The following is a 19,598-nucleotide window of genomic DNA, read 5'->3' on the forward strand; positions in this document are numbered from 1 at the left end:
CTTAGTAAATTATTCTTGCTTGAACAGTAGCTAAGATTATATTCGGTTGTGGTCGTTGCAAAATAACTATTTTGGATGCAGCAGTTTGCTAGAATGCTAACGTTCATTGATACTGTATAGGGTGTAGCAAAAGTTAGCCAAAGAGACATTTTACTAGTGTTAAGTATGATGCAGTTGATTTGCGATGACACAAACATAAGCAGGACTTAATATAAAATGTGTAAAATGCACTCATAAGCAACATGCAAATAGAGGCTTTATTTTTGCTGCCGTTCTATAAGAATTCCCCCTTGTTCTGCCACCAATTTCCTCCAAAAGAGAATGAGGTGGCCAAAGTAAGGGTTGTACAGAGCATTTCATATGCAGCAGCTGTGAAAAGGGTTGAGGATTTTAATGGTGCACCAGAGGAGTCGAGTCCGAGGTAGTTGATAAGCCTACACTGCAGGATGCAGGGGTTACCTTTAAAATGTCAGGATCCTGCTGGTGAAAGGTTAAGCAGGTGGACGTTGTGGCATTTATAGCTGTGGTAATTAATGACACTGCCAAGGTGGACAGAAGGTCCAGAAAGATAGAAATCCTAGTGATCGCTGCTGAGCGGTTCCGTGCGCTGAAAGATTTCACAGCAAAGGAGTTACATGGAATATTGGCAAAAGCAGTCCCATCCTCTCAGGTCCTAGAGCCTGTGGGAGTTTTGTTTGTTTTGGCAATGTACCATTTTATTAGAGCGGATGAAGTTAGTATCACTTACGTATGGATAAAAAAAAAAACAGGGTTTCAAACCGTCCAGTTGATTGCGACAATAGACCGTTTTGTGTGCAGTCCAACCATAAACTCCAAAGAAGAAGCAGCCAACTTGGGCGCATCGCCCTCCTGCGGCAATGTTTGCAAACACAGAAAGGAGTCTTATCAGTCCGCGCAGGTTCCAAAGACACGCGAGATCTCGGCGCCATTTTGAGAAGTCAGCGAGAGTTGCGGGAATATTTCTAAATTAGCTTGCTAACTCTGTGTGCGCCGTTCACGATTGATTTAGATAATAGATAGCTTGATATTTATACAGCCATCTCTTATATACAGTTACACGGCTTTTCTTCAGTTAGCTAGCTAGGTAAGTAGTAATCTTCGGATGTCGGGGGATAATATGTCGGGCGGCGGGAGCGTGGTTCGTGGCCCAGCGGGAAACAACGACTGTCGGATCTACGTGGGTAACCTGCCGCCTGATATTCGCACTAAAGACGTGGAGGACGTGTTCTACAAGTACGGAGCGATCCGGGATATCGACTTGAAGAACCGGAGAGGAGGACCGCCGTTCGCTTTCGTGGAATTCGAGGACCCCAGGTAGCTAGTTAACGATGCTAACGTTAGCCGCTTTTACAACTAACAGCTCGGCGGCAGGTTGCCTAGCCGTTAACAGTGTTGGGCCAGTAACCGGGAAGGTTAGTTCATTATGTGGGTCGCTAAATGACTTAATATGTCAAAGTAAACGGCCCTAGTTAGCTTCCTCCCACAACAACGGGTTCTGTATCAGCCCATGCAATAAACATACTGTCTGTTGGGACACTGGGCCGACAGAAAATGACCACACTACTATATCCGATTAAACTCAATGATTTATGATGGTAAATCGTTGAGTTTAGTCTGTTGGTATCGGCCAAATGTCCCAGTAGAATCACATGTTACGGAACGAAACTAGAACAGCCCCAGAAAGATTTTGGTGCTTTAGCAATATAGCTACCTCGTGTTGTGTTAGAGACTGAGGTTAACTGGCAATGCGCGGGGAACCATCCGATTAATGTTCAATAGCAGAGGGGCCGTGGACCTTTGGGAGGCGGTGAAACAAGTTAAACTTTAACCCTTTATTCAAATCGCCAGCAGATACCGCTGGGCGATGACCAATCACATTGAGTGGTTCCCATGACGAATTTGGCAGCATGGGACCCAGTAGTGTAGCTTTATCATGACGGGCCCCTATCACCACCCATATTTCCCATAAAATTAAAATAATTTTGTTGGTAAGGCTGTGCAGCACGTGGACAGAGGTCAGAAATTAACCCGTGTAAATCCATCAGCACCATGGAAAGCACAAAGCGGTAAAAAACTACCCTATTTTATCTGCAAATAATAGGCAATAGCCTATATTATAAAACATAAATATAAAGATCAATCTCTTGACAGAAACCCAGCTAATGACCCAGTACATGTTCCCTGATGTTATGCATGGAGGCAAAACTGACATACCGGTATTTCAAACAAAGTACCTCCCGCAGAGGGCCTGTAGCAAAAACACCAGCAAATCAATGAAGTGGAGCATTCAAACAGATTGCTTAGATGGCAGCATGCCTTTAAACAGTATATGATGTGTATGTGCTTAGTATTATTCTTAAAGCTTAGTTAAATGTATTGGCTATGATGACAATGAAATGGCTCAGCAGCCCTGCACCAGAACATGGTTTCCAAAGACAGATCCAGCATAGTCGTAGATTGTCAAGAAATGTAAATTCATCTCAATAAAGCTTGATTCATATAGGCTGTCTGGGTAGCATGTCCTGTAAAAATAGAAGCTTAATCACTCATTTGATTGGTATTCAACGGGCCTTCCGCTCTCCATGGTCCTGATGTTTTCAATGGACAGAATGGCCAAACCACTCAGTCTTTCCTGTCCCATGCTGCTCCTCAGGTATGATTTAATTATCTTCAGTTTGGGAAAGGAGTGCTCGGCACTGGCTCCCATTACAGGCAGTCATAAAAAGGAGCATCGCTGTAAACACTTCCCCAAATGTAGCAGTGACTGAATTGTAATCCACAATGAGCATCTTGGCCAGGTCTTTCACTGTAGTGTGCTTTGCTATTTCCTTCTTAAAACAGGCCCTGAAATAGAGTAATTTGCCAGGGAAGCTTGCTGATATACAGTGCCTTGCAAAAGTATTAAATTTTTTCTTTCTTCATTTAACCAGGTAGGCCAGTTGAGAACGAGTTCTCACTTACAACTGCGACCTGGCCAAGATAAAGCAAAGCAGTGCGACAAGAACACAGAGTTGCACATAAACAAATGTACAGTCAATAACACAATAGAAAAGAAAAATATAAAAAATCTGTGTTCAGTGTGTGCGATGTCATCTACAAAATTGCTTCCAACTCTCTACTCAGCAAACTGGATGCAGTTTATCACAGTGCCATCCGTTTTGTCACTAAAGCACCTTATACCACCCACTACTGCGACTTGTATGCTCTAGTCGGCTGGCCCTCGCTACATATTCGTCGCCAGACCCACTGGCTCCAGGTCATCTACAAGTCCATGCTAGGTAAAGCTCCGCCTTATCTCAGTTCACTGGTCACGATGGCAACACCCATCCGTAACACGCACTCCAGCAGGTGTATCTCACCGATCATCCCTAAAGCCAACACCTCATTTTGCCGCCTTTTGTTCCAGTTCTCTGCAGCCTGTGACTGGAACGAATTGCAAAAATCACTGAAGTTGGAGACTTTTATCTCCCTCACCAACTTCAAACATCTGCTATCTGAGCAGCTAACCGATCGCTGCAGCTGTACATAGTCTATCGGTAAATAGCCCACCCATTTTTACCTACCTCATCCCCATACTGTTTTTATTTATTTACTTTTCTGCTCTTTTGCACACCAATATCTCTACCTGTACATGACCATCTGATCATTTATCACTCCAGTGTTAATCTGCAAAATTGTAATTATTCGCCTACCTCCTCATGCCCTTTGCACACAATGTATATAGACTCCCCTTTTTTCTACTGTGTTATTGACTTGTTAATTGTTTACTCCATGTGTAACTCTGTGTTGTCTGTTCACACTGCTATGCTTTATCTTGGCCAGGTCGCAGTTGCAAATGAGAACTTGTTCTCAACTAGCCTACCTGGTTAAATAAAGGTGAAATAAAAATACATCAAATAAAATAAATGTAGAAGAGTAGGCCATAGAGGCAAAATAATTACAATTTATCATTAATACTGGAGTGATAGATGTGCAGATGATGATGTGCAAGTAGGGATACTGAGGTGCAAGAGGGTAAGTAATAAAATGGGGATGAGGTAGTTGGGTGTGCTATTTACAGATTGTCTGTGTACAGGTACAGTGATCGGTAAGCTGCTCAGACAGCTGATGCTTAAGGTTAGAGAGGGAGATATAAGACTCCAGCTTCAGAGATTTTTGCGATTCGTTCCAGTCATTGGTATTCACCCCCCTTGTCGTTTTTCCTATTTTGTTGTATTACAATCTTTAATTTAAATGGGTTTTTATTTGGATTTCATGTAATGGACATACACAAAATAGTCCAAATTGGTCAAGGGATATGAAAAAAATGACTTGTTTTAAAAAATTATAACTGGAAAAGTGGTGCGTGCATATGTATTCACCCCCTTTTCTATGAAGCCCGCTATATAAGATCTGATGTAACCAATTACCCTCAGAAGTCACATAATTAGTTAGATTGCACACAGGTGGACTTTATTTAAGTGTCACATGATCTGTCACATGATCTCAGTATATATACACCTGTTCTGAAAGGCCCCAGAGTCTGCAACACCACGAAGCAAGCGGCGGCACTATGAAGACAAAGTAGCTCCCCAAACACGTCAGGGGCAAAGTTGTGGAGAAGTATAGATCAGGGTTGGGTTATAAAAAATATCAGGAACGTTGAACATCTCATGAGCATCATAAATCCATCGTTAAAAAATGGAAAGAATATGGCACCACAACGAACCTGTTAAGAGAGTGCTGCCCACCAAAACTCACAGACCTGGCAAGGAGGGCATTAATCAGAGAGGCAACAAAGAGACCAAAGATAACCCTGAAGGAGCTGCAAAGCTCCACAGTTTAGATTGGAGTATCTGTCCATAGGACCACTTTAAGCCGTACACTCCACAGTGCTGGGCTTTACAGAAGAGTGGCAAGAAAAAAATAAGCAAACACGTTTGGTGTTTGCCAAAAGGCATATGGGAGACTCCCCAAAGATATGGAAGAAGGTACTCTGGTCAGATGAGACTAAAATTGAGCTTTTTGGCCATCAAGGAAAATGCTATGTCTGATGCAAACCCAACACCTCTCATCACACGAGAACACCATCCCCACAGTGAAGCGTGGTGGCAGCAGCATGGTGTGGGGATATTTTTCACCAGCAGGGGCTGGGAAACTGGTCAGAATTGAAGTAATGATGGATGGTGCTAAATACAGGGAAATTCTTGAAGGAAACCTGTTTGTCTTTCAGAGATTTGAGACTGGGGTGGAGGTTCACCATCCAGCAGGATAAGGACCCTAAGGGTACTGCTAAATTAACACTTGAGTGGTTTAAGGGAAATATTTATGTCTTGGAATGGCCTAGTCAAAGCCCAAACCTCAATCCAATTGAGAATCTGTGGTATGACTTAAAGATTGCTGTACACCAGCAGAACCCATCCAACTTGAAGGAGCTGGAGCAGTTTTGCCTTGAAGAATGGGCAAAAATTCCAGTGGTAAGATGTGCCAAGCTTATAGACACATACCCCAAGAGACTTGCAGTTGTAATTTCTGCAAAAGGTGGCTCTACCTCTACTATTGACTTTAAGGGGGTGAAAAGTTATGCACGCTCAAGTTCTGTTTTTTTGTCTTATTTCTTGTTTGTTTCACAATAAATAAATAAAAATTTGCATCTTCAAAGTGCTAGGCATGTTGTGTAAATCAAATGATACGAGCCCTCCAAAAATCTATTTTAATTCCAGGTTGTAAGGCAACAATATAGGAAAAATGCCACGGGGGGTGAATACTTTCGTAAACCACTGTATCTTTGCCGTAATGTTCAGCCAGCCGGCTGGCGGTCTCGTAGAGCGCATCATCATCTGCGTTGGCCAGGGTAGTGGGATGGATGGAGTCAAACAGACTCAGTTGGTGGATAATGATGTCAAGGTTTGCATTAAAGACGTTGACTATTAAACAGTCGACCCGTCCTCCCATATCTCATCAAAATGATGCCTCGCCTTCTCAAAGTCTCTTCAAATGCTTTCTGAGCTCCCCATTTGTCGTCAAGGGTCTTTGCCAGGTTAAGATTGTGCGCTGCGCAATGCACATAAACACATAAACAGCAAGCGGCTCTTTTTTCAGACATTCTGGCCTGCACACCCGACTAGACCCCGCTCATGTCAGCCACTCCATCATACCCATGCCCAGGTCATTTAGAAATATCCAGCCCGTTATCCTCTATGCTGCCCAGGTCATTTAGAAATATCCAGCCTGTTATCCTCTATGCTGCCCAGGACATTTAGAAATATCCAGCCTGCTATCCTCTATGCTGCCCAGGACATTTAGAAATATCCAGTTATCCTTTATGCTGCCCAGGACATTTAGAAATATCCAGCTATCCTCTATGCTGCCCAGGACATTTAGAAATATCCAGCTATCCTCTATGCTGCCCAGGACATTTAGAAATATCCAGCTATCCTCTATGCTGCCCAGGACATTTAGAAATATATTGAAGCTCAGCTGTTGATGTGCCAGCAATCCAGAAATCCCTGGGCAAATCCCCGAAACGACTCTGTGATGGTCAGATCTGTGGCGACATTATTTGCATCCCTTATCACTCTCACATAGCGATAAACTCGGCTGAACTGGTCTACTTTGGATACGTCTGGTGTCCATAATAATAGAACAAAATGTGGCTTCCTGCATCTCCCTGAATGTCTCACTTCACTCGCTCGGCTAAGATATAAATCAGCTCATTTTGGATTTGAGGACTAACGGATCCTGCGGCTCGTTCTAAAAGTTCTTTCAGAACTGGGTCGTAAAATGACAGCAGTTCAATTATACTGACAATATTCTCACTGTTGACCTGCCACAGCTTTTCACAGTGCTCTCTGCCACAGCTTTTCACAGTGCCCTCTGAACACCAAATTACATGATGCAAGTGTGAAAGTTACATTAACTATGCGCTCCAACACCTGTTGCCAGGGATTTTCTGCATTACGCACGCCTCTCCAGTTCTGAGTCAATAGTGACATTGAGCTTCCATTGCTCATATACCAAACAGGCACCCATGTGAATCTGGGATGTCTCATGACATGCTATTTTGGATATTAGATGGCGCCAATCTCTCACCCCATTCACCCACTCATCAGAGAAGAAAGGATCACTGCGATCTCCAAACAGCCAGTAAGGATCACAATACGTGCAATCAAGCTTGTCTGAATAACAGCCATGTACGTGGTAATTAGATTCCAGCCTTTCGTCATGGGAATGGGCCAGTAGGCTTACACGAGCCTAATGCAATAACGTGCCGTTTACCTTCTGCATCCACATTTGTTGCATAATGCCCCCTGTCAGTTGGATAGGTAAAAAGGCCGTCGGTCCCACTTCCACCTGTTTCTTCAGCCGTCACGATTCTAGCCTCTCCCTGCTCCTCTTCCTCCCCACCCGGCCCGGGGATGTCTGGCCTGACTTGTGCTCAGGGTCGTATCCGCCGATACCTGACAACCTGTATCCTCCTCTGTCAAAGTTGCTTCTTCTGGCACGATGGAACAGCTTGGCCTTGGCTCACTTGACCCGCTAAAAGCTGCTGCTGGCGATGATAAACCTACATCCTCTTCTGGTCCTGCTACATTGCTTGTGCTGATAAACCTACATCCTCTTCTGGTCCTGCTACATTGCTTGTGCTGATAAACCTACATCCTCTTCTGGTCCTGCTACATTGCTTGTGCTGATAAACCTACATCCTCTTCTGGTCACGCTACATTGCTTGTGCTGATAAACCTACATCCTCTTCTGGTCCTGCTACATTGCTTGTGCTGATAAACCTACATCCTCTTCTGGTCCTGCTACATTGCTTGTGCTGATAAACCTACATCCTCTTCTGGTCCCGCTACATTGCTTGTGCTGATTAACCTACATCCTCTTCTGGTCCTGCTACATTTCTTGTTTTAGCAATGGCTGCACTTGAACTGCGTTTGAAAAAGGAATCAAATTTCACTAATATTGATACCACTTTTGCTTTCTCATTTTTGGCCTTCCTCTTTTGGGTGCCACTTTTATGTTGATACATTGCAGATTTTTACATCAGTAATTTTCTATTCTCGACTTTCTCTCACTATTTTTTTCCCCCGGCCGTTGTCTCTTGATAGCTAGCTCAACTGTTGCTTAAAACGATGACAGAAACAATAACACTTTGGAGAGTATTTGCACAATGAATTCCAGAATGCATTTCATTATCTTAACATGGTATTGAAACTATTGAATATTATGATTTATTTAGCAAATTAATTTGATTTATTGTCATCAATACACTAAAATATCATGCTGACTTATGTAGTGACAGAAAAAAAACATTTTGTTGGTGAAACCATCAGTGGGATCATTTATCATATAGCCTAGGTTAAATAAATACTTTCTGGTCAAATCGTAGACGTGATTGACCTGCGTCAACAATTAATACTTGGGCATGGTGGGGCGGTATTCAAATTACATAGGGGACCCGCGGCTCCACAGATCCGGGCCCATGTACGTCACGAGCCCTGGTGTGGGAGCACCTGCTGAAGCTACGCCACTGATTGGATCCAAGGCTGGAGACTTTATTCAGCAAAGATGTCCAGCAACAATACTGGGATGGAAGCAAATGTAAGTAATTATAACGTCATACCGATCATGCAAAAAATGTACAGTTGAGAGGAATATGTTAATGTAGAGACAAATGATTCTGCATGTTTTTTGGTCATTAAGTAAATTGACAAATCGCTATTTTAAAAAGCTAGCTGATTAGCTAACATTAGCCAGCTAGCTTGGTAGCTTTAACGCTGGGCGATAACCAACCACAGTGGTTGGCGTAGGGGTCCTGCTAGAATGTATTCCGTTCTGTTAAAAATATAAAGTTTAGTTTCATCAATCAACATTACGTTATTTCAATGTGTGTCCATCGCTAGCTTTAACAAGAGCAATGGATGAGAAATGGATTATTGCTGTGATGGGGTTCCCAGAACTCTGGTGGCACCCTTTTTATCTGTAGAGACACAAACGGAATGCAGTGTGGAGGAATGTGGCAGAAGTCATTGGTGTCCCTGGTGGGTTTCATAAAATATCATAATGTTTATGTCAATATTAAATATAATGTCAATATTAGCTAGCTGTCTAGCTAGATGGCTGGCAAGCTAACTAGCTATAAACTTCAGCTAGCATAGCCAATTTTATTGACTTCAAGACACTCTGAATGGCGTCAATGAAGCCTATGGATTGAGCAGAATACAATGTAATTGTATGGTGCCAAGGATGCAAGTCGTATATACCTACATGTAGTTGTTACCAAGCATGAGTTCCCCACATTGTAGTCTATATAATATATTCACTGATCGTGTAGTCTATTCTCTGTGTTACATGCCATTAATGAGTTTCAGATATCACCTTGCATTTACATTTGATTCTTCTGTGAGAACATATGATCAATCTATTACCATAATAAGATTAATTTAGATCATATAATACACCTGGTAAAATATACAGCAAATAAAATTTTATAATGTTATAGCGACATTTAATGAATTGTGTTTTTCACCAGTTTTCAAGAGGAATTTTGCAGGAGAAAGTGGAAAAACCTCAGAGATACTTTTGTCAAGGAAAGAAACGAGTTGAGGAGTGGGGCAGGAGCAGTGCAACACCGGTCATGGCGCTTCATGGCTGTCATGAGTTTCCTCAACCCCTTTCTTGAGTCCCGCCACACCACTTCCATCATGACTGAAGGGCTAAGGGGAGCAACTGACATCCATGGAGCTCCAGGCGAAGGACAGGGAGAGAAATAGCAGCAGCAGCAGGAGGAGGAGGAGGAGCAGCAGCAGGAGGAGGAGGAGGAGCAGCAGCAGCGGCAGAAAGAGGAGGAGCGGCAGGAAGAGGAGGAGGAGCAACAGCAGCGGCAGGAAGAGGAGGAGCGGCAGGAAGAGGAGGAGGAGCAACAGCAGTGGCAGGAAGAGGAGGAGGAGGAGCAGCAGCGGCAGGAAGAAAAGGAGGAGGAGTGGCAAAGAGAAAATGCGGGAGAGACTGAGGAGAAGCCTCAGCATCAGAGAGACGATAGTGATGGAAGTGGTCAACCACAAGCAACTCAGTGCTCCCTCCCAGTGCTGAGCCACAAGCCTCTGTAAAGAAACCAATGACTCTTTTTGAGAAGAGCTTGTAGTAGCAAGTAAGGCATCAGATGGTCCACCGTCACCACCACCCACCCAGGCCCGTCTGGATGAGGACAAGCTTTAAAAAAACTTTTTTTTAAACGTACTCCCATCCATGAGAAGCGTGACCATTGTCAAAAAAGCAGCCGTCAGGTTCCACACGCATAGAATGTTTGCTGAGGGTAATGGTTACAGAATCAATGTTCGTTTAAAGAGCCTTTCGTTGTACATAGTGTTGTCTATGTTCCAGGGAACAGCACCCTCCTTGGAGAAGTAGGAGGTGAAGGTGTCCCGAAAACGGATTGTCTCCCGGGCAGCGTTGTTGGCCCCCAACGGATTGTCTCCCGGGCAGCGTTGTTGGCCCCCAACGGATTGTCTCCCGGGCAGCGTTGTTGGCCCCCAACGGATGCTCTCCCGGGCAGCGTTGTTGGCCCCCAACGGATGGTCTCCCGGGCAGCGTTGTTGGCCCCCAACGGATGGTCTCCCGGGCAGCGTTGTTGGCCCCCAACGGATGGTCTCCCGGGCAGCGTTGTTGGCCCCCAACGGATGCTCTCCCGGGCAGCGTTGTTGGCCCCATCCTGGCAACATCCTTGATTTGAATTGATTTTGAGCAGCAGACTTTTTCTCTGAAATATAAAATATATTTTGATTTGTTTAACAGGTGTGGAGTTGGTGTGTCCTTGCTTTTGACTGGTACTGTGTGTGCATGAAATGTACAGTATGGAAAACATGTCTAAGTCAGTGGAATAAACCTTGTAAGTATGGAACCTAGTAATGAATGGATTGGCAAGATTTTGGTACTGTCAATCTTCGAAGGTTAGTAGGAAAGTTAATATTTAAACCACTTAAATACAGTGCATTCGGAAAGTTTTCAGACCACTTCTTTTTTTTCTTTTTTTCCCACCTTTATTTAACCAGGTAGGCTAGTTGAGAACAAGTTCTCATTTGTAACTGCGACCTGGCCAAGATAAAGCATAGCAGTTCGATACAAACAACAACAGAGTTACACATGGAATAAACAAAACATACAGTCAATAATACAATAGAAAAAAAGAGTGCAAATTAGCTCAAATAAGGGAGTTGGCAATAAATAGGCCATGGTGGCGAAGTAGTTACAATATGGCAATTAAACACTGGAATGGTAGATGTGCAGAAGATGGATATGTAAGTAGAGATACTGGGGAGCAAAGGAGCAAAATTAATAAATACAGTATGGGGGTGAGGTAGATAGATGGGCTGTATACAGATAGGCTATGAACAGGTGCAGTGATCTGAGCTGCTCTGACAGCTGGTTCTTAAAGTTAGTGAGGGAGATGGGGAATCTCCAGCTTCAGTCATTTTTTTTTTGCAGTTCGTTCCAGTCAGTGGCAGCAGAGAACTGGAAGGAAAGGCGACCAAAGGAGGAATTGGCTTTGGGGGTGACCAGTGAGATATACCTGCTGGAGTGCGTGCTACGAGTGCGTGCTGCTATGGTGACCAGTGAGCTGAAATAAGGCGGAGCTTTACCTAGCAGAGACTTGTAGATAACCTGTAGCCAGTGGGTTTGGCGACGAGTATGAAGCGAGGGCCAGCCAACGAGAGCGTATAGGTCGCAGTGGTGAGTAGTGTTTGGGGCTTTAGTGGCAAAACGATTGGCACTGTGATAGACTTCATCGAGTTTGCTGAGTAGAGTGTTGGAGGCTACTTTATAGATGACATCGCCGAAGTCAAGAATCGGTAGGATAGACAGTTTTACGAGGGTATGTTTGGCAGCATGACTGAAGGAAGCTTTGTTGCAAAATAGGAAGCCGATTCTAGATTTAATTTTGGATTGGAGATGCTTAATGTGAGTCTGGAAGGAGAGTTTACGGTCTAGCCAGACACCTAGGTATTTGTAGTTATCCACGTATTCTAAGTCAGCCGTCCAGAGTAGTGATGCTGGATGGGCGGGCAGGTGCGGGAAATGATCGGTTGAATACCATGCATTTAGTTTTATTTGCGTTTAAGAGCAGTTGGAGGGCCACGGAAGGAGTGTTGTATGACATTGAAGCTTGTCTGGAGGTTAGTTAACACAGTGTCCAAGGAAGGGCCAGAAGTATACAGAATGGTGTCGCCTGCGTAGAGGTGGATCAGAGAATCACCAGCAGCAAGAGCCACATCATTGATATATACAGAGAAGAGAGTCGGCCCGAGAATTGAACCCTGTGGCACCCCCATAGAGACTGCCAAAAGGTCTGGACAACAGGCCCTCCGATTTGACACACAGCTCTATCAGAGAAGTAGTTGGTGAACCAGGCGAGGCAATCATTTGAGAAACCAAGGCTGTTGAGTCTGTCAATAGGAATGTGGTGATTTGACAGAGTCGAAAGCCTTGGCCAGGTTGATGAATACAGCTGCACAGTATTCGGTTATGATATCGTTAAGGACCTTGAGCGTCGCTGAGGTGCACCCATGACCAGCTCGGAAACCAGATTGCATAGCGGAGAAGGTACTATGTGATTCAAAATGGTCAGTAATCTGTTTGTTAACTTGGCTTTCGAAGACCTTAGAGATGCAGGGTAGGATAGATATAGGTCTGTAGCAGTTTGGGTCTGGAGTGTCTCCCCATTCGAAGAGGGGGATGACCGCGGCAGCTTTCTAATCTTTGGGAATCTCAGACGATACGAAAGAAAGGTTGAACAGGCTAGTAATAGGGCTTGCAACAATTTCGGCAGATAATTTTAGAAAGAGAGGGTCCAGACTGTCTAGCCCGGCTGATTTGTAGGGGTCCAGATTTCTCCTTTACCACATTTTGTTGCGTTACAGCCTTATTCTAAAATTGATCAAATAAAACATTTTCATCAATCTACACACACTACCCCATAATGACAAAGTGAAAAACAGGTTATTAGATTTTTGCAAATTTAAACTGTCAACTGTGGGCCCTTTTATAGACGGTTGTGTGCTTTTCTAAATCATGTCCAATCAATTGAATTTACCACATGTGGACTCCAAGTTGCACAAACATCTCAAGGATGACCAATGGAAACAGGATGCACCTGAGCTCAATTTCAAGTCTCATAGAAAAGGGTCTGAATACTTATCTAAATAAGGTGTTTCTGTTTTGCAGGTTTTATTAGTTTGCAAACATTTCTAAAAAACCTGTTTATGGGGTATGTTGATGTCATTATGGGGTGTGGTGATGTCATTATGAGGTATGTTGATGTCATTATGGGGTGTGGTGATGTCATTATGGGGTGTGGTGATGTCATTATGGGGTGTATGGTGTGTAGTATGATGAGGAAAATGTTTTATTTTATCAATTTTAGAATAAGGCTGTAACGTAACAATGTGGAAAAGGGGAACAGGTCTGAATACCTTCCGAATGCTCTGTACATGCTTTTATTTGGGTTTCCATGCAAAGCATATGATTTGATGTTTCTTTAAGCCTGCAGCTAGTTACTTGAAATGAGACACATAATCATACCAAAACATGTTTCAACAGTTGAATTCACTGGCAGAGATTGAAGGTGCCAACAAATGTTATAGTCATCATAAGAATGTTTTACTGTCATGTACAAAAAATCTGCTCCTCCCTCGACGGGGCTCAATCAACTTCACGTTTTTGGGCATTGGCCCACCACCTACTGGTCCGGTCCACAGAGAGACGGGTGGTAAACTGGTCACCTACTGGTCCGGTCCACAGAGAGACTGGTGGTAAACTGGTCACCTACTGGTCCGGTCCACAGAGAGACGGGTGGTAAACTGGTCACCTACTGGTCCGGTCCACAGAGAGACGGGTGGTAAACTGGTCACCTACTGGTCCGGTCCACAGAGACGGGTGGTAAACTGGTCACCTACTGGTCCGGTCCACAGAGAGACGGGTGGTAAACTGGTCACCTACTGGTCCGGTCCACAGAGAGACGGGTGGTAAACTGGTCACCTACTGGTCCGGTCCACAGAGAGACGGGTGGTAAACTGGTCACCTACTGGTCCGGTCCACAGAGAGACTGGTGGTAAACTGGTCACCTACTGGTCCGGTCCACAGAGAGACGGGTGGTAAACTGGTCACCTACTGGTCCGGTCCACAGAGAGACGGGTGGTAAACTGGTCACCTACTGGTCCGGTCCACAGAGAGACGGGTGGTAAACTGGTCACCTACTGGTCCGGTCCACAGTGAGACGGGTGGTAAACTGGTCACCTACTGGTCCGGTCCACAGAGAGACGGGTGGTAAACTGGTCACCTACTGGTCCGGTCCACAGAGAGACGGGTGGTAAACTGGTCACCTACTGGTCCGGTCCACAGAGAGACGGGTGGTAAACTGGTCACCTACTGGTCCGGTCCACAGAGAGACGGGTGGTAAACTGGTCACCTACTGGTCCGGTCCACAGAGAGACGGGTGGTAAACTGGTCACCTACTGGTCCGGTCCACAGAGAGACGGGTGGTAAACTGGTCACCTACTGGTCCGGTCCACAGAGAGACGGGTGGTAAACTGGTCACCTACTGGTCCGGTCCACAGAGAGACTGGTGGTAAACTGGTCACCTACTGGTCCGGTCCACAGAGAGACTGGTGGTAAACTGGTCACCTACTGGTCCAGTCAACAGAGTAAAGCAGAAGAACACTGCTGCTCAGCCAAGGCTATATTCAACACCTGTGGAATGTCCTGTTCAGAGGAGCTTACGGTGCAGGCAGAGGGAAGTAGCTAACTGTGGAACAATCTCAACCTAACCTGTGTCTGTGTGTGTCTATCTATTTGTGTGTGTGTCCCAGGGATGCTGATGATGCGGTGCACGGTCGTGATGGTTATGACTACGATGGTTACCGTCTCCGGGTGGAGTTCCCCCGTAGTGGTCGTGGAGGGGGGAGAGGGGGGATGGGCGGTGGAAGGGGCGGTGGTGACGGTGGAGGACCCAGAGGAAGATATGGACCTCCATCACGACGCTCTGAGTACCGGGTCATCGTCTCCGGTCAGTGTGTGGCTTAGCTCTGTGTTTGTGTCTGGTTCGACTGTCTGCATGGTGGTCTCTCCCCTAGCGGTAGCTGGCAGGACCCCGTCTTTACTGTGCTGTCCTCCTCCCTCCTCTCCAGAACTCCTCCTGTCTTTACTGTGCTGTCCTCCTCTCCAGGACTCCTCCTGTCTTTACTGTGCTGCTGTCCTCTCCAGGACTCCTCCTGTCTTTACTGTGCTGTTGTCCTCCTCCCTCTCCAGGTCTCCTCCTGTCTTTACTGTGCTGTCCTCCTCTCCAGGTCTCCTCCTGTCTTTACTGTGTTGCCCCTCTACCACCACCTCCTCCCTCTCCAGGTCTCCCCTCTAGTGGTAGCTGGCAGGACCTAAAGGACCACATGCGCGAGGCAGGTGATGTATGTTACGCTGACGTGTTCCGGGACGGTACCGGCGTGGTGGAGTTCGTACGCAAGGAGGACATGACCTACGCTGTCCGCAAGCTGGACAACACCAAGTTCCGCTCCCACGAGGTAGGTCAAGGGTTAGAGGTCGGGTTGGTCTGGAATCCAAGGAATAAGACTGGGTCTGTGTTCCAGAAGGCATCCTGTTCTCTAAGTCAGGGATCATCAACAAATTACAAATCAGTTGTAGTCTGTAAACTGACTGCAAGAAACACAAACCTATATTACATTTGGGTAACACTTTACTTGACACCCAGCATCATAACACTGTTATAACCATGTCAAATGTCATAACGGTTAACAGCTTGTCATAACCTGTTTATAATATGATCATAACACTGTCATGACATATATTTACGCCTGCCGTGACATACTGTACATGTCAGAAGTTTGGACACACCTACTCATTCCAGGGTTTTTCTTTTATTTTGACTATTTTCTATTATTGTAGAATAATAGTGAAGACATCAGAACTATGAAATAACACATGGAATCATGTAGTGACCAAAAAAAGTGTTAAAACAAAATATATTTTATGTATTTGAGATTCTTCAAATAGCCACCCTTTGCCTTGATGACAGCTTTGCACACTTGGCATTCTCTAAGTAGGCAAATATTTAGTAGGAAACTACTTTGCCGTTGTTATCATGTCGTCACATTTACTTTAGGCAGATGGCAATATTGTCAATAGCTAGCAAAGTTAGCCAAAAATAGCTAGCAATGTTAACATTAGCTAGCTAAAATCCAGTGTTTTCCCCCAAAATCTGAGCTAGCTAGCTAGCTAATGTTATTCTCCATCTCAAGTCAATCTGGCAACATCGAAATTATGACAAAAGATGTTCATACTTTTTTCTAAACAAAAATATATAAACGAAACAGTTTCAACGATTTTGCTGAGTTACAGTTCATATCAGGAGATCAGTCAATTTAAATAAATAAATTAGGCCTTAATCTATGGATTTCACATGACTGGGCAGGAGCGTAGCCATGGGTGGGCTGGGGGGGGGCGTAGGCCCACCCACTGGGGAGGCAGGCCCTGTTTATCAGTGAGTTTTTCAACCCACAAAAGGGCTTTATTACAGACCAAATACCCCTCAGTTTCATCAGCTGTCCTTGTGGCTGGTCTGATGATCCCACAGGTGAAGAAGCTGGACGTGAAAGGGCTGGTGTGGTTGTGAGGCCGGTTGGACGTGAAAGGGCTGGTGTGGTTGTGAGGCCGGTTGGATGTACTGCCAAATTCTCTAAAAATACGTTGGAGAAATGAACAAAAATTCTCTGGCAACAGCTCTGGTTGACATTCCTGTAGTCAGCATGCCAATTGTACGCTCCCTCAACTTGAGACATCTGTGATGTTGTGTTGTGACAAAACTGCACATTTTACAGTGGCCTTTTATTGTCCCCCAGCACAAGGTGCACCTGTGTAATGATCATGCAGTTTAATCAGCTTCTTGATATGCCACACCTGTCAGGTGGATGGATTATCTTGGCGAAGGAGAAATGCTCACTAACAGGGATGGAAACAGATTTGTCAGAAATAAGCTTTTTGTGCATATGGAACATTTCTGGGATCTTTTATTTCAGCTCATGAAACATGGGACCAACACTTTACATGTTGCGGTTGTATTTTTGTTCAGTATAATGATTTGCCTTATTGTGAAATGTTATTGTCTTTCCAAGCCACTGTATAAAATCTTCATCAGCGCTCATTGAGGATGCATTGAGTAGCTCAGTTGGGCATCAGTCCTAAAACACATTTTCAAAACTAGAACTGTACACTGGGATGTGTGTCTCTGGCAACTTTCTCTCCCCTCTGTGTGTGTGTGTGTGTGTGTGTGTGTGTGTGTGTGTGTGTGTGTGTGTGTGTGTGTGTGTGTGTGTGTGTGTGTGTGTGTGTGTGTGTGTGTGTGTGTGTGTGTGTGTGGGAGAGACTGCCTACGTGCGTGTGAAGGTGGATGGACCTCGCAGCCCTAGTTACGGACGCTCCCGCTCTCGGAGCCGTAGCAACGGGCGTAGCAACAGCCGCTCACGCAGCTTCTCACCGCCGCGACGCAGCCGGGCCTCTCCACGCTACTCGCCACGACACTCACGCTCCCGCTCCCGCACCTAGATACACACACCTCCAGGAACCCCAGCCCAGCAGACCCCAGCCCAGGGAGAGGGATGTGAGATCATCAGACCAGGAGACTCAAGACAGACGCCCTCCGGTGGATCTTCTAATGCGTTACATCATTCTACCGTTCTGCTGTTCCTCTTGCCTCGCCTTCCTCTTCTTGTTCTTCTTCCCCTCCCTCTGTTCTTTCATCCCCTTGTTTTTGGTCTAGTTTGCCACAGATGTTATTATATTTTTGTTTCATTCATGATCTCTGTTCTCTTTTGTATCTGCCCCCCCCTCCTCCATCTGCCTCCTGTCTCTTTACAGTCCTGCACTCCCATCTCCTTGTCCCCCTCCTATCTCTTCTCTCTCTCCCGCTCCCCACTCTCTTTGTCTTGGTGTTATGGCTGCTGGGGGGGAAGGGAAGGTGTCATGCTGTATGGAGGGATGGGGTGGAAATGGGAAAGAGGGAGGTTTTTTCTTTTGTGTTGATGGAGGGATGGTTTGATTTGTGTTCTGATAGGCTTTTGGGACACAGGAACAGAGTCTGAATTGGCTCGGAAACAGGAAACCGTTTATATTAGCATTAACAGGAGGATGAGGAGTCAAATACCCAGCCAATGCTATGACGACAGTCTTTCACCCAAATAGCTTTCCGACCTGTTTATTTTTATGATCCAGTTATAACTGTTAATAAATGTTTTAAAACGGCAGCCTGTACTTTACTGTAAACTCAATACACAAGTTTAGCTTTTGCCCTTCCCTCTCCCTCTCCTTCCTTGGCCCCCCCCCTCTTTCTCCTTCCTTGGGTCCCCCTCTCTCTCCTCTCCTTCCTTGCCCCCCTCTCTCTCCTCTCCTTCCTTGGTCCCCCCCTCTCCTTCCTTGGGTCCCCCTCTCCTTCCTTGGGTCCCCCCCCTCTTTCTCCTTCCTTGGGTCCCCCCCCTCTTTCTCCTTCCTTGGGTCCCCCTCCTTCCTTGGGTCCCCCTCTTTCTCCTTCTTTGGGTCCCCCCTCTCTCTCCTCTCCTTCCTTGCCCCCCATCTCTCTCCTTGCTTGGGTCCCCCTCTCTCCTTCCTTGGGTACACCCCCTCTCTCCTCTCCTTCCTTGCCCCCCCATCTCTCTCCTCTCCTTCCTTGCCCCCCATCTCCTCCTCCTTCCTTGGGTCCCCCTCTCTCTCCTTCCTTGGGTCCCCCCCCTCTCCTCCTTCCTTGGGTCCCCCTCTCCTTCCTTGGGTTCCTCCTTCCTTGGGTCCCCCTCTCTCCTCCTTCCTTGGGTCCCCCTTTCTCTCCTTCCTTGGGTCCCCCTTCCTTCCTTGGGTCCCCCATCTCTCTCCTCCTTCCTTGGGTCCCCCTCTTTCTCCTTCCTTGGGTCCCCCCCTCTTTCTCCTCTCCTTCCTTGCCCCCCCCCCTCTCTCTCCTCCTTCCTTGGGTCCCCCCTCTCTCCTTCCTTTGGGTACTCTCTCTCCTCTCCTTCCTTGCCCCCCTCTCTCTCATCTCTCTCCTCTCCTTCCTTGCCCCCATCTCTCTCCTCCTTCCTTGGGTCCCCCTCTCTCTCCTTCCTTGGGTCCCCCTCTCTCTCCTTCCTTGGGTCTCCCCCTCTCTCCTCCTTCCTTGGGTCCCCCCCCTCTCTCCTCCTTCCTTGGGTCCCCCTCTCTCCTCCTTCCTTGGGTCCCCCCCTCTCTCCTCCTTCCTTGGGTCCCCCCCTCTCTCCTTCCTTGGGTCCACCCCTCTCTCTCCTTCCTTGGGTCCACCCCTCTCTCTCCTTCCTTGGGTCCACCCCTCTCTCTCCTTCCTTGGGTCCACCCCTCTCTCTCCTTCCTTGGGTCCACCCCTCTCTCTCCTTCCTTGGGTCCACCCCTCTCTCTCCTTCCTTGGGTCCACCCCTCTCTCTCCTTCCTTGGGTCCACCCCTCTCTCTCCTTCCTTGGGTCCACCCCTCTCTCTCCTTCCTTGGGTCCACCCCTCTCTCTCCTTCCTTGGGTCCACCCCTCTCTCCTTCCTTGGGT

General features: G+C 46.2%; 1 protein-coding gene across 1 annotated transcript; it reads left to right on the forward strand.

Moving 5' to 3' along the window:
* Positions 1-936: 936 nt before the first annotated feature.
* On the forward strand, positions 937-18,308 carry LOC112235686 (serine/arginine-rich splicing factor 1B-like). Its single transcript, XM_042309253.1, has 4 exons — positions 937-1,335; positions 14,868-15,064; positions 15,400-15,576; positions 17,429-18,308. The coding sequence occupies exons 1-4, from the start codon at positions 1,124-1,126 to the stop codon at positions 17,608-17,610; spliced, it is 768 nt and encodes a 255-aa protein (XP_042165187.1). The 5' UTR covers positions 937-1,123; the 3' UTR covers positions 17,611-18,308.
* Positions 18,309-19,598: the final 1,290 nt, after the last annotated feature.

Source organism: Oncorhynchus tshawytscha, linkage group LG30 (genome assembly GCF_018296145.1).
Source record: "Oncorhynchus tshawytscha isolate Ot180627B linkage group LG30, Otsh_v2.0, whole genome shotgun sequence".
Taxonomy (NCBI): domain Eukaryota; kingdom Metazoa; phylum Chordata; class Actinopteri; order Salmoniformes; family Salmonidae; genus Oncorhynchus; species Oncorhynchus tshawytscha.

What these genes read in the sequence shown, in the direction of transcription:
- LOC112235686 (XM_042309253.1), top strand. Translation starts at nt 1,124, where the DNA reads ATGTCGGGGGATAATATGTCGGGCGGCGGGAGCGTGGTTCGTGGCCCA. An exon ending in GTGGAATTCGAGGACCCCAG is followed by an intron (nt 1,336 to 14,867) that starts GTAGCTAGTTAA and finishes TGTGTGTCCCAG; the next exon opens with GGATGCTGATGATGCGGTGC. An exon ending in GTACCGGGTCATCGTCTCCG is followed by an intron (nt 15,065 to 15,399) that starts GTCAGTGTGTGG and finishes CTCCCTCTCCAG; the next exon opens with GTCTCCCCTCTAGTGGTAGC.